A 13,871-nucleotide genomic window follows, 5' to 3' on the forward strand; every position below is an offset into this window, starting at 1 on the left:
TTTAAGGAGTTGCTTTTGAATTATATCATTATTTAAACTGTTTATTTTATGACTCGCTAGCAGTCTGTCGGTAAAGTCGCTGAACGCGAGTAGTTCGACTCGGGCTGAGTTTCCAGTGAACGGGCTAGCTGCATACCAGTCTTCGTGGCTTTTCTCTTTTATAATAAATACGAGCCAGTTTCCTTGGAAAAGTTCTCCGTGAAGTCATTCTTCCCTTTAGGTAAGCTATACCCTCACCTAAAGGGTGGCATTTGTGTAATTCGAGTAATCAAATTGAATCAATTGTAAATCGAACAAGAAGAATTCGTGTCATGTTTTGAAAAAATATTTTTAACTACTTACTGTATGTGAAGCTAATATTTAAAGCTGTCAAAACTTTAATCCGGAAGTTTTATTACTTACATAGTAGCTCAGTTTATTTTTCAGAATGCCTTAGCAATTTAAGTTCTGATAGAAACGGTGGATTCTTTTTGTTATAGGATAATACGTGCGAAGCAATATCTCGTTGAAAGAACACGATGCCAGTTTGATATTTCCGGCGAAGTAGCATATATTATCATCAGTCTTATTTTAATTTTTTATGTAAATTTTTGTAGTAATTAATGGAGGATTAAAGATTGGAAACCATTTAACCCTTTGCGGCACAGTGTGTTCGGTTTGGATATACTTTATAGGTTACTCTAAACCTTCTTTATTTATAGTAGATGGCAGCTCAACACAAATCAGTCCATATATTTTAGCCATGTTTAGTTTTTTAAGACCCTCGCTTTTCAAAGAAATTTTCCAGATTTTTTTAGGGTATAAAAGAATTGTTTGAAAAGAAATTTCTATGTTCTTTTGGCTGTATGCCAATCTCCTTATTCTATATTAGTTTTAAATTTTTACCTTGAAATCTTGCCTAAAATCAAACGGCAAACCCTAAAACCCTAGGTGTGCCCAGACCGGGCTCACCGATAATCTAGGAAAACTGAGAGTCTGTATTCTTTCTATGCATCTCATCGGTCAGTTCATTGACAACAATGCCCGTTTCAGCACTCTTTTCGAAACTCTATTCAATCAGTGTGCCACTTTGGGCACATCCACAGAATTAAACAATAAGTGCTATCTTCACAAAATTTTACTTGTGTACTCCTCTAGGCCTAATTAGACTGCCTATCTTTTTTTTTAAATCAAAGCTCCAACTTTAAAAGGTAGCGTGCCGGAAAGGGTTAAACCGATGATGTTGCCAACATGCCACTTTTAATTTAAACGTATATTATAGTATCGTTTTTAAAGTAGTATAATCCGTAAAACATTTTTAAACGTTATTTTTATTTTAGATTCGTACTGAATTAATTGATCCAAATGGCAGACTTCTTATGTTTAGAAAACTTTTAACAACATTCAAAATTTCTTTGTGCTTCCATGCCGCTCAGTGGCGCGCAGCACAGGGAACGAAGGCGGGCGAGCCTCCCTCCCCAAGTGCTTTTAACAACATATTTTCTTATAGCAGAAATAGTCCACCAGCGGCCGAGAGGTAAATTCTGTCCTTCTGCAGCTGGCCCAGGCATGGCTTGCTGATCTCCGAAGCTCAGGGCTTCACTTCTTCTTTTACAAGCTTATCTCAACTAGATATGCTTCATCTTTGGACTTTTACGTACTTCAGGACCCTAAAGGGCCTCATTTAGGAATCTGGAAAGAGCAAGAATAGTGCATCTCCCGCTGCATGCCAGAATAACCAAAAACGTATCAAGAGGTAAATTCGCTGAACACTCGCAGTTCCGTCCGGGGTTTGAATCTCAAAGAAGGGTGAGCTGCATGGGCGCTTTCGTGGTTTTCTCCATGTGTAAAACGTATACGAGCCAGTTTCTGTTAATTTCCACAAAGGCCTCTCTTCCTAGGCAGATATCCGTACAGATATCCCTAGGCAGCACCTCTAGGCAGATAGCCATCGAGAGTTTTGCCATTATCAAAGAGACCAACCCAAACTAAACAGAAATTATCCTAAATATAATTCCATAGCTTTATATGCGCCTGCCGAAGATTCTGCAGAGTTTAAAACATCCATTTATAATAGTTGATTTTTTGGAAATTTCATAACAGTAGAGTTTATTATAAAGATATGTATTATATCTCTTCGACTCCAATGCATGCCCAGAAACTGGGACAAAATCTGAAGAATAGTCTTTTACTTTTCACACATAAATAATGAAAACGAAATCCTTTCTCAAAGAAATATTTCTCCTTCAGCTGCTTTATGTCACTTATGTTGCATTGTTAATGCATAATATAATGCATCTCTTAGGATTCGTAAATTGTCGTTTTCGAGGCCACAAAAGCATTTTAATGCCCAACCTTTGTTATCGCCTTGAATTTTAATAGCTTCCTTGCTGCTGCTTCGGCAGACCGGTAAGTTCTTGTCAGAATAATTTTTGTGTTGGAGAAATCTAGGACTCTCATAACTCAAATACGATTCTTCATTTATATGCTGCTTCGCTGCTTAGATTTTTCTTCTTGAAAGTATTTGCATTTACTCGAGTTCACATTTCAACCTAATAATGTCAGTATGTCTTAAACATGCTTATGTAATAATTCATTGAATATAGTCTGTATGAAGTGATTCTACGACTGATATTTGATTATCTGCAGTTGTTACCCGCACATAAATGTGTTTAAGAGTTTAAAATGAAAGCTAATTCTTACATACTAAGATTTAAAAATTTTATTGACTAATCTGGAATGCGTCACTTCAACAATAAGTTACAAATGCTTAATGATTAATTAATTACAACAGCTACTTAATGATTAACAACTTCTTAATGATTTTATAAATGCCTAATTGTATTAAGCAAAGCTATAAGATTCCTTTCGATTCGAGCGTTAACCCAATAAATTAATCGGAAGTTGATATTGTTACCCGTGGTGTAGCCTAGTCCTCCTAAATGTGCTCGGATTTAATTCGTTCACAGTTCTACAGAGTCATTTAAAATAATCTGTTTTACAATAAAACATTGAGTATCTTATTTAGTCTATTGAACGTTGCACTGCGTAGTATTTTATGCGCATTAAAACAGTTATTATATACAAGTAAAAGTATAGAGAACCTAAAATATGATTGAAGTATTTAGCTAGCAGAAGATAAAGCTCTACCTTTATTGCTCATAACTCTCTTCCGAAGCGGCACAAGAATAGCTGGTGGAATCAGTAAGCCAAACAACAGCTTTTAAACCTCATGAAATAAATGTTACTAATTGGAAATTTAATGTTTTAATCTTTCACTTTGTCTACAGCGGAAGCTTTCCCTATCAGCTTGAGTCCTTTTGTTCATACGCGCTGCATGTATCGTTGCGTAATGCGTATAGGAAATAAATGAATTAACAGTGGACCATATGAACACGAAGGCATTACACACGAATTCTTTATGATTTAAGATATTAGCCTGGGCTTTCAAAATTACCGGAACAAGAAATTCTTTGGATGACAGAACGATGTCTCTAGTTCTGGACACGCAAGTTGACAAAATAATTTTTTTCAGATTTGTTTTGTGGGGAACTACGTAATTAACACATAAGACTCCTTGAAACATTATTTTAATTTCTGTTGCCTAACTCTCATTAAAATCATGCTTCAATGGCTGATGGAAATGATGACCAAATTGCACCGCAGACAGAGACGTTGTCACTTAATGCAGTCTGATATTAAATCTCTTGGCCAGGCTTAGAAGTTAACAATAAACATGTGGAGGACTTGCTCGAGAATCATAAAAATGAGCTCAAGAAGGAAGAATTACAACTTGATGTTTTGGTAGGAACGTGGTCTTCGTTTTAAACAGTAACATTTTTCTTTTCTGTTCATTATTTTCGACTTATGCTCTTGAATCCTCTTCATGCACGTAACGTAAAATTAAGTTTTCGTCTACTTTCTTTTGTTTTATATTTAATATTTTTATGTTTAATAATTTCCATTAGCTTTGTGTCATGAATCTGTACTCAAAGTAACGTTGTAAAGTTTAAGTAATTAGTTGTGATCCAGTAATTCCTATGGAGAAAATACTTTCGGTCTACGAATATTTCGGATAAGGAAAGGCCTTCCAAGAACGAACTAAATTCGATTAGGTTTCACCGTATATTTTCTACTTAACTGCAATGCTTTTGGATAAGACTTAGAAGTGTCACTAAATCGAAGATGGTCTTTCATTAAAACTTATTCTTTTATCGATTCCAAGTAATAATTGGTTCATGCAATATTGATATTTGGAGGTCATAGCACATTTTAAGCTTTGCATCACTTCAGTTTTTATTTAAATACGGACATACTAGTATGGTACCTAATTTATTATTATTCTTCATGTTTTCCACTTTGGTCCTGATATCTTTGTAAGAGGAAAGAATGAAGAGAAAGATCAGATTTCCCCTTATGTAGAGCCAATATCCAGTTTCTGTTTATGCTTACCTCAAGCCAAAATCTAGTTCACCTTTAAAATTCAGGTTAAAAATTTCCAACAAATGTTGAAATCTTTGAGAGTTGCGCATACACAAAAAACTGCATGTGATATGACATCGGGAATCATCAGATTATAAAGTTTTCTTAAATTCGCTTTTGTGAGAACTTGAAACTGATCAACTATTTTAAAAAATTGCTATTTTTGCTTCTGCTGTATTTAATGCCGATCTCAGGCTTAATTTTATATGTATTCGTATTTCGAACATCGTTCGGAATTTTTAGTAACGGTTGCAAATCTTTTTGTTAGTTCGGAATAATGATATCGTCCTTAAAATGCTGCTGAAATGTCTGGGCAAAAGCAATAAAGTATTGGTAATTTGCAATGAATTCGATTTTCGGTAACAAGGGGTAGACACAATATTTTTTGTACTTTTTTAACGAGAGCCAGATTTAAAGAATGCATTCGGTCTTGGGTAGAGAAATAAAGAATTCTAAACCTGTATTTGACATTATTAGCCAAACTGAAAATCTGAGATGAAATGCTTAATAAACAGTCTTGGAGAAAAAAGGCAGTGCAAATAGTTTTGATCTTTATTTTATTTAAAGTAAATTTTATTGGAGGTGAAGTAGGCAAAAATTTCAATATAATAATTTTGCTAAGATTAAACCATTTCACCGCTAGGTATGAGTATTGTATACTAGAAAGACACAGCATAAAACGTTTTAGTGAAGATTTTCAGGGCAAAATTAAAAAAAAAAAAAAAACCTTTTATATTTTGCCTGTTTCATGCTTGTTGATATGTTATCAGGGGTTTAAAATTTGGAGTTCTACGGAGTTTGATAGGGCACTAGCTTCTTATCCTGATTCTAAAGTTGGTTATTCGGACAAGATATAATGATTTAAGGTCCATTGGTTCTGCGCTAAGTAAGTACCAAAGAATGCAATTGCTAGTCTGCCATATGCTTTTGTGATGTAACAGTCGAGGCATATCAATACGGTAATTAGAGTAACCCAGCTCGTTCAAGAAATGAGTGATTATTTTTTCAGCGATTTTCAGCTTTCAGACACTGTTTCAAATTGGTGTTTCAGCTCAATAACCGTGAAAACACTGTTTCAACATTTCCTAGTACCTAGTATCGAAAGTGAAAGAGATGTTCTATTCACCGTTGTCTTCCAGCGCATATAAGCATAATTGTGTGAATAACGAGGAGATAACAATTTAGTCTCCTAAAATGAAAAAAAAAAAAAAAAAAAAAAAAAAAAAAAACTTTAACTAAAGCGAGCATATAGCAGTAGTGATAAAAAGGAAGAGACAGAAGATAACTTATCGCAAGTAATATGATCACGCCATGTTTAATACTTTTGTACAGAATTTTGTGCCATACTTCAACTATTTGGGTAATGCAATTTGTGAAATCTTAAATCACATGTATATGTTTTGTACTTATCGTATTAAGTGATTTTTTGTAAAGTTTGTGCATTACACTGCATTGTGTATGTGATCTGTAAATAAATTTGGCTTCCCTAAACTAACCCTCTCTTCCCACTGAAAGTTCTGGTTTTGTGCAGTTCGCGGCCTATTCTTTGGATGCTCTATTTAACAACGAAATATTTCGCTAAATGAATTTTTGAAATATAAATTACGAAAGGCCGTAGAATAGCTGAATAAGTGTTTATTCGCAATTTTTAATTTTACTGAATTCGTCTATCTAAACACGGTATTTCCATCTATTTCTTGAATCTCTTTTGGTGCTGCCATTTTTTGATTGCTTCCATAACTTCGGTTATTTAAAAAAAAAAGAGAGAAAAATGAGATGAAATTGATTATGTGTAATAACGTTTTCTTATAATAAATTATCATTTGCACTTGAAACACTCGTATTTCCTCAAAACCGGAATTTAGGCCCACCGATGGCCGAATGGATCGGAGTATTAAATACTAGTTGTTCAATCGGGGTTAGAGCGTGACCTTTCGTGAATTTAGTTCCAGTTGGCCGTGGTTAGAGTCCCACAAACTGATAGCAGCATACTTGTTTTTGCGAATTTTCTCATGGGTAACTTGAATGTAGACAAGTTTTCTTTCGGAACTGCTTCTCGAAGGCATCTTTCCCTTGCAAGCAGATATTCTTCCTGTGATTTGTCTTATTAGATTAACAAAAAAAAAAAAAAAAAAAAAAAAAAAAACTTAAAAATTTAATATTTGCATATTAAATTTCCTGTTTTACTTTGTTCTCACCTCCCAAAGTTTAAGGGAACTTTTTCTTTGCTTATTGCATTTTTACGCAGAACAGCACTAAATTTTCAAATTTTATACTTATAAAATTAGATAGGCTTAAAATCCTCCACGAATGCAATCTTCCCTAGCAGATGATGCTGGAGTCTTCTGTCGTAAATAATTAGCGTTACCAAAAAGGTCGCAAACCTTACTTAACCTTCACTATCATAAATCGGCTTCTACCAAAAATAGCTATCAGACGTCATTTCATTGAATATTATCATGTTACTAAAAACGCGTTTTATGGAGGAAGTTATTCGCTTGTCACACAGTGGTGAACGTGATATGCTGACCTGGCACCAATTTACCGTAACATTTTCCGATTTTAAATATATGGAGCACTTCGTTTTGTTCTCGATAAATATTTTTCCCTAAAGCAAGATTTCGAAAGAACGCTGCGGCGAATCTGATTTCCAAGATTTAAGTTTGTTTGTTTTCTGATGGTTGTTCTATTTATAGGCGGTAAATCGTTAAATAGAACCTTTTTAAAAATTGAGTTTTTAATATTAGGTCGCTGAATTCTGATTATTAAGTTAAAAGCTTAAATAAAGCTTTTCCAATTTGATCAGGTTTATAACCAAGCATGACTTGGTTGGCCATTCATTCAATTTTTGAAAAATATTAAGAATTTTAAAGCACTAAGAGTAATACTGAACTGTTTTCCCTTTTTATCAAGCAAATGTTCATTTATATAGAGAGATGAAATTGAATACACTGTCATTTTCTGCCTCTAGGATGCTTAATGATATTAGTAATATATAACAGCATATTATTTACAAGATCTTAGAAATCTTTCTTAATGCAACTACAAAGATACCCTTAAATTTCATACATATCAAATTATTTTGTTCGTTTAATGCTTATTTATGCCTACGACTAGCAATTAATCCAAAAAAAATAATAATGTTTACTTTCTTGATCATTGAATGGCTATACAGCATGATTTAAAGTGATATCGAAATCCTTTTTGAGCATTTTTCTCTTGTACAGCGTAAATACAGGCCAGTTCTCCTCAAATAGCTCTCGCTGTTCTAAAAGCTATCTCTCCTCATAGACGGATAGCAGTAATGTATTTTTTCATAGAAGCTGATCAATATCTTAAATTGTAAAATCCTAATATCAGCGAATGAATTGTCTACATAGCAGCTTTTATGATTTTCCTCGAGTATAACATGATTACAAACCAATTGCTTAGAAAATCCTCCACCAAGGTAGCCGTTGCAAAGGTTATCTGCCTAAGCATGCTTATTTAATCATCCAATGTTGATAAACCTTCCCATTTTGTCCCAAATTATGGCGTCTTTTAAATATGCTTGAAATTTTATTGTGAATTTAGCAATTTACATGCGACCTTCAAAATCACCGTGTTAAGGAATAACCCTTTAAATTTTCGTTTTATAGCTTAAACGTAAAATGGATAATCTTATATCAGTAGGAAAGTTAATTTGATTGTATTCAAACGACAAGCAGTTTTGTTTTTATCAATAGTTCTAATACAAAGAACAATAATTGCCGGTTATGAACCTTAAATTGGTAAACTATGGTGTTAACTGTAACTAAAATAAATCTTCCAACTAGTTAAATAAGATGCTGAATTCCTTCCCCCCCAAAAAAAAATGGCGGTCGAAGAGTAAAGTCGTTGAATACTGGTATTTCGGTACGAGGTTCGAATCCCGGCGGATGGGCCGGTTGCATTGGCGTTGGTTTTCTCAATGTGTAACGTATGTCAATGTATTCAAAATCTACGCTGATTTGAAGTTGTTATATTCTTCATCTAATTAGAAGTCGTCCTGTTAGAACATGCAATGAACTTAACCATCGCTGGCTTTAACAGATACTACATGTTTAGAATAAAACATTATTCACGCTTTCAGACCTTCCTTTGCATGAAATATTTAGTTTTCTCTAGTGCTAACTGCATAAATTATATTTGCTTAAAAGTTTGAACAAATTCACTTATTGCATCTGACTTCTTATCGTTTTAGATTTGTTTTGTGTCATCACTCCACACACGATGAAGTTTCTCATTCTGTTGTGTCTTCTCGTCTCTGTTCTCGCAGATGATGCAAAGAAAGAGGCAACCACAAAAAACCCTTCTAAACCAACATCTGCTCCATCTAATCCGTCCGACAAGCCTCAATCATTTCAGCATCAATCTTCTCTCAAAGATAACGCAAATCAACACATAGATTCGGAGCAAGATGCCAGTTTCGCCAATACTTCTGAGGAGTATCGACAACTGAGCTCTGAAGAAGTTAAGCAATTACTTCTGAAGGTGGTGGATGAGAATATTGATAAAGACAAAGATGGCTATGTCACAGCCGATGAATTAAAGGAATGGCTGCGGATTTTGCAAGAAAAAGTAATACAGGATAATGTCAACCGACAATGGGCGTATTACAGTCCACAAACAGAGGACGTTTTATCTTGGGAAGGATATTATCCAGAACAAAAACAAGTTGTCACTTGGGAGAGATATTTAAATTACACTTATCCCGATGAAGGTAAGTTGGATACTCTGTTCACAAATTTTCTAAATTTAGTTTTAGTTATTCTTTAGACAACATAGCTTTTTATAGGATTTTCCCTTCATTGTTAATTAACATTTCCACTTGAAATGCCAATTTTGCTCTGTTTGGAGCAGAAATGCAAAATGTATAGAAAGATTTTCCCACTGTCTTAATTTCTTAATAGGTACTTTTTGTAATGAAGATTAAGGTAAGGTTAACGCAGTGTGTTAACGAATGTTCTATTTCTTCACCCCTTCAAAACCATTGTGTACAACATTACGATAGCACACTGATTTAATTTCTTTAAGTTAATTGACTATTCTAATTCGTGTTTCACAGATTTGTAATACGTAGTTTGTATTACAAATCTGTGAATCGGTATCTTTTTTTCAAAGTTCCGTACACAATTCTTAAAGCTATCCTTCGGATTACGTTCAGTTCTGGAAATAAATGTACAATTTCCAAAGAACAGTTTCAAAATATCGGATTTTAGGAATTTTTCTGAAACGGTGGTACTAGTTTTTTACCACTAGATCAATATGCTTTTAATATGAATCAATAATTTGCTCATTATTTTTAAGACATGAGTAGAATTTAACAGAACATTTTCGAATTTTACGTTACGAAGAATATTCCTAAAGATGTTAGTTACGTTATTGCATAATGTCAGAACTCTGGAAAGCGGTGTAAAGGAAGGACTCTTTTGCAGAGGACTGGCTTTCATTTCTCTTGTAGTACATCAGAGATTTCGACATCGCTAGGCAGCTAACCTGTTCAACCACCAGGGGAAAAAAAACTTAATAAGAGTTATCAGTGTTTATCCGAATAACTGTTAACCCCTGTCAATAAGCTTCTTGACTATTGACAGAGTATCACCAGTCGAATGAATGAGATTAAATCTGCAATTCATCTAGGTTTGCATCTACTCAATGGCTAAACAGAGCTTCTGTGATACTTTTCCTGCGGGTAGCGTGGGCAGAAACTAGTTTAGTTTAAAAATCTCTCCACGAAAGTAATCTCTTCTGAAACGGATGCAATTTTTCTGTAATAAATAAATATAGGTCTTTAACTTGGTGCAAGTCTTTGTTAACTTTTAAATGCAGTCAAATTGAGAAAGCCAATGCCCCCTAGAGCTTTTAAAATTATTCATGTTGCTCTTCTTTATCGCGTATTCTTCCCCTTTTTTAATTAATTTTTAATAATCCGAAAATCGGAAAGTAAAATTATGCGATTAATTTAGTTTCCGAAGGAAGCGTTTATAGTAAGAACATAATAAATGAAAAGTAGTTGCGGGAAATAAATTACTAGTAAATATCACAATACTATTCTTTGAAAGAAACCTGCATTACAATAAAAATACACAGTATATTAGCATTAAAATATCTGACTGTTATTGAGCCGGACACCTGCGCGACGTGTCCGGCTCAGTTACCTTGTAAAGCCCACGGACACCTCTTAGATGAATGAGAAGTCTGGTAAAATCACGTTTGGAAAGTTTGAAGTATGAGAACAGAGAACATCTACTACGTCCTCTTAGCTTAATGAGGAATGTGTACAAAATTGGTTTAAAATAATAAATGCAAGAGATGATAAAATAGTTGAAATTTTATTACAAAAATACAAATACAAATTCAAAACCCTGACTTAACATACCGTCTTTTTCCGAAAATAAGACACTTGCTTTCCTTTTTGGTCCAAAATACGCGCTAGGGCTTATTTTCGGGGGAGGGCAAAAATAAAAGTATATTTATACATTTTTATTTAATATTTATTTTACACAAAATACAGAAATTTAAATTTATTCAATTACAGTCATGTCATCTTCTGGAACATCGTCATAAATAAAATTCTGAATTATATTCTGATTTTCTTCCAAATCCATTTCCTGTTGAATCACCGGTCCGAATCTCTCATGTCTTGCGATACAGCTATCGTTAAATGAATACTTCTTGTCTAAGTAGCCTGTTCGTAGTTCATTGGAAACATCACTATATCAGTTATTTTGTCCCATAAATTTTTTACTCAATTCACAACTTCTTGTAAGCCTGGTTTTACAAAATTACCTCGGTGATTTCTCACTATTCTGTTTTCAATATATTCATTGATTTCCATCCGCAAATGAACCTTGAATGGCTTGTTTATTGCAATGTCAAGTGTCTGTAGGTAACCAGTCATTCCTGCCGGAATCATTATTTGATTAATCTTCCTCTCAGCAAGAAAGTTTTTCATGTCTTTAGCGCGGTGAGTACTGGCTGAATCCCAAACTAGTAAACCTCTATTCTGACCCCTCAACAGTGGTGGCAGCATAAAATCAACCCACTTTCTTTAACGAATTCTTTTTGTCACATTATTTTAACTAGGGATTATTTTCGGGGAATGTCTTATTTTACAAAAAGTTCCGAAAATCACGACAGGGCTTATTTTCGGAGGATGTCTTATTTTTAGAAAAAGACTGTAATGAAAAAAATACAATTTACCAATGGACTAACTCTCGCAGGGAAAAGTGTGTACAGTGGAGGAAGGGGAAAATTCTGTTAACATTTAAAAAAAATTCAGAGCCTAACGCTAAAATACTACGGGTGGAAATACGTTTGGAAATATACTATTTTAAATTCGAGAAACTTTAAAGCAAATATTTTGAGGAAAGTTTATGAAAGAAAATATTTTAATTCGCCTTATTTATCTGTTTAATAATTCAGCAATAAAAACGATATTCATTTGTTACGTATCGAGAACACTTAAAATGCTCAAAGGCTTCTATCTCTAGACGAAATCTAACTATTATATTTTTGACCGAAATATGAAGAATTAGAAATAGAATCGCAATTTTGTCCCTCACCAGGATTGCAGCCATAACTGCAGATTGTTTAGTAATCGGTTTGTACTCGGATTGGTGTGCTAATATTTTTTAAAGGCATCGCATAATTTAATGTATGATATCGATAATGAAAAATGCAGATCAATGTGACAAAATATCTTTATTAATACTAAAAACTGGTTAAACCTCTGAAAACTTAAAATTCTATAGAAAAGGATTTCACATCAATTTATTTAAACCTTTTACACAATACCATTATTTCTTGCATAAAATGCAGCAAACATTTATAGTATAATAGGTATCTTTATTTAACTGTGAAATTTAAATTTTAAATTAAACCACATTTCTGTAAGTCGCACTACTTCATTTTAAAATAGAATTCGCATTTTTAATGCATCTAGAGCTTTCGTCGTCCAGTTTTGCAAAGCGAACACTGGGACTTTTTTTTTTCTCAGGTTAACTACTTTAGCAGATCATTTCCAAAGGTTCTAGACAGAAAGAATGTAAATTTTTCATTTGAATTATAGCTCAAATTAATAGAATTAATGTTGAAGACACGATAAAAGTTCAGGAACGGATGCTTTAGATATTACTCTTCTAAATCATTCTTGTAAAATCTAGCTTTGAAATTTTTGAACTTAATAAAACTTAAACAACGGAATTTCGAAAACTGATAAGTTTCCTTGTGCTCATACTTTATTGAAGTTTTTCCCGAAATATTCAGCTTTTACGCAAATCTGAGAGTACAAACTTGCAATTTTATATCTATCATTTAAAAACTTCCATTTCGGTTATAAAACGTCTGTAGTGCAGAGCGGAAAAATCTTCATAAATTTACAAATATATTATAACCCAGATGGATAAATCCAAAACAATTCTCAGGCCCCCCTTTTTTTTTACATAATTCATGAATGAGCTGTTTCTAAGAATTTTTAACACCCTAAAATAAGCCTCTGTATCAGTTTCAAAAATAGCTGCTTGCCCTCAAAATGTTCTAATGTTACCATTTGCTTGTGCCTCACTTGACCTACTTCACTTTGGTAATTTAGGCTACCATTTTTGCCTGTGTCTCACTTGATTGACTGACGTCAACCAATATAGTTATAATTAATTTTCAGTAATATTACTCACAGTGGGAATTTTAAATCGGTCTTCTTTTGTTTCTTGAAGCTTTTCTTTGGTTTTAACAAAGCTTTCAACACTAGGATTTCTTTTAAGAAGTATTCCTTTCGAACCATCTCAATCATAAGCTTACTTTTCAGTAAATATTTTGGAACGTTAAAATGTCGCTTATTGCGTGTTCTTATTTAACACTATGTAAAATACCATCGCACAAATGCTGATTTGCTCCTTGATTTGGAGCATAATATCGAAGGAAAAAATTTCAACTGTTATTGTAAAATTTTTTAGTAAAGGAAGCACTGATGGTGGGCAATGTTTTCCGAATTTTATTTACTTCTCTTATACTTCCTTGTCTCATCATTACCATAAAAATTGGGTCTTGTATATTTTTCTGGCATTTCGTGGTCTCTGACCTTACTGACGCCTATCTTTATAAATGTTGTCTATACTCTTAAGATGTGGGGCATCTTCCTCGCAAGAGCCCCTGTTTTTAACTAGGTGGTACGTATGACATGACTGGAGGTCACGAACCTTGACCGCTTTCGGTGGCGTTGCTCTATATCTCCAGACACTACGTAGAACTGGTTTCTCACTCTCCCGTAACAAAACACTGTACCTCCTTGTTTCACTCATCCATTTTTGCTCCGCCTCGCGATTTCTTTTCTTTTTTCCTATGCAGTTGTTTTATTTTTCAACTACATAATTCAAAAATTTCACTAGATT

At 33.7% G+C, this 13,871-nt stretch overlaps 1 protein-coding gene across 2 annotated transcripts in view; it reads left to right on the forward strand.

Moving 5' to 3' along the window:
* LOC118198687 (calumenin-like) overlaps positions 1 to 13,871 on the forward strand; it is a 39,643-nt gene that overhangs the window by 18,164 nt on the left and 7,608 nt on the right. For both annotated transcript variants that reach the window (XM_035370429.2, XM_035370430.2), the window contains exon 2: positions 8,684 to 9,202. In XM_035370429.2, the coding sequence (XP_035226320.1) occupies positions 8,713 to 9,202 (490 nt within the window). In that variant the 5' untranslated portion in view covers positions 8,684 to 8,712. The remainder of the gene's footprint in view (positions 1 to 8,683; positions 9,203 to 13,871) is intronic.

This window comes from Stegodyphus dumicola, chromosome 6, assembly GCF_044657685.1.
Source record: "Stegodyphus dumicola isolate Sdum_Otavi_A_Nest chromosome 6, ASM4465768v1".
Taxonomy (NCBI): domain Eukaryota; kingdom Metazoa; phylum Arthropoda; class Arachnida; order Araneae; family Eresidae; genus Stegodyphus; species Stegodyphus dumicola.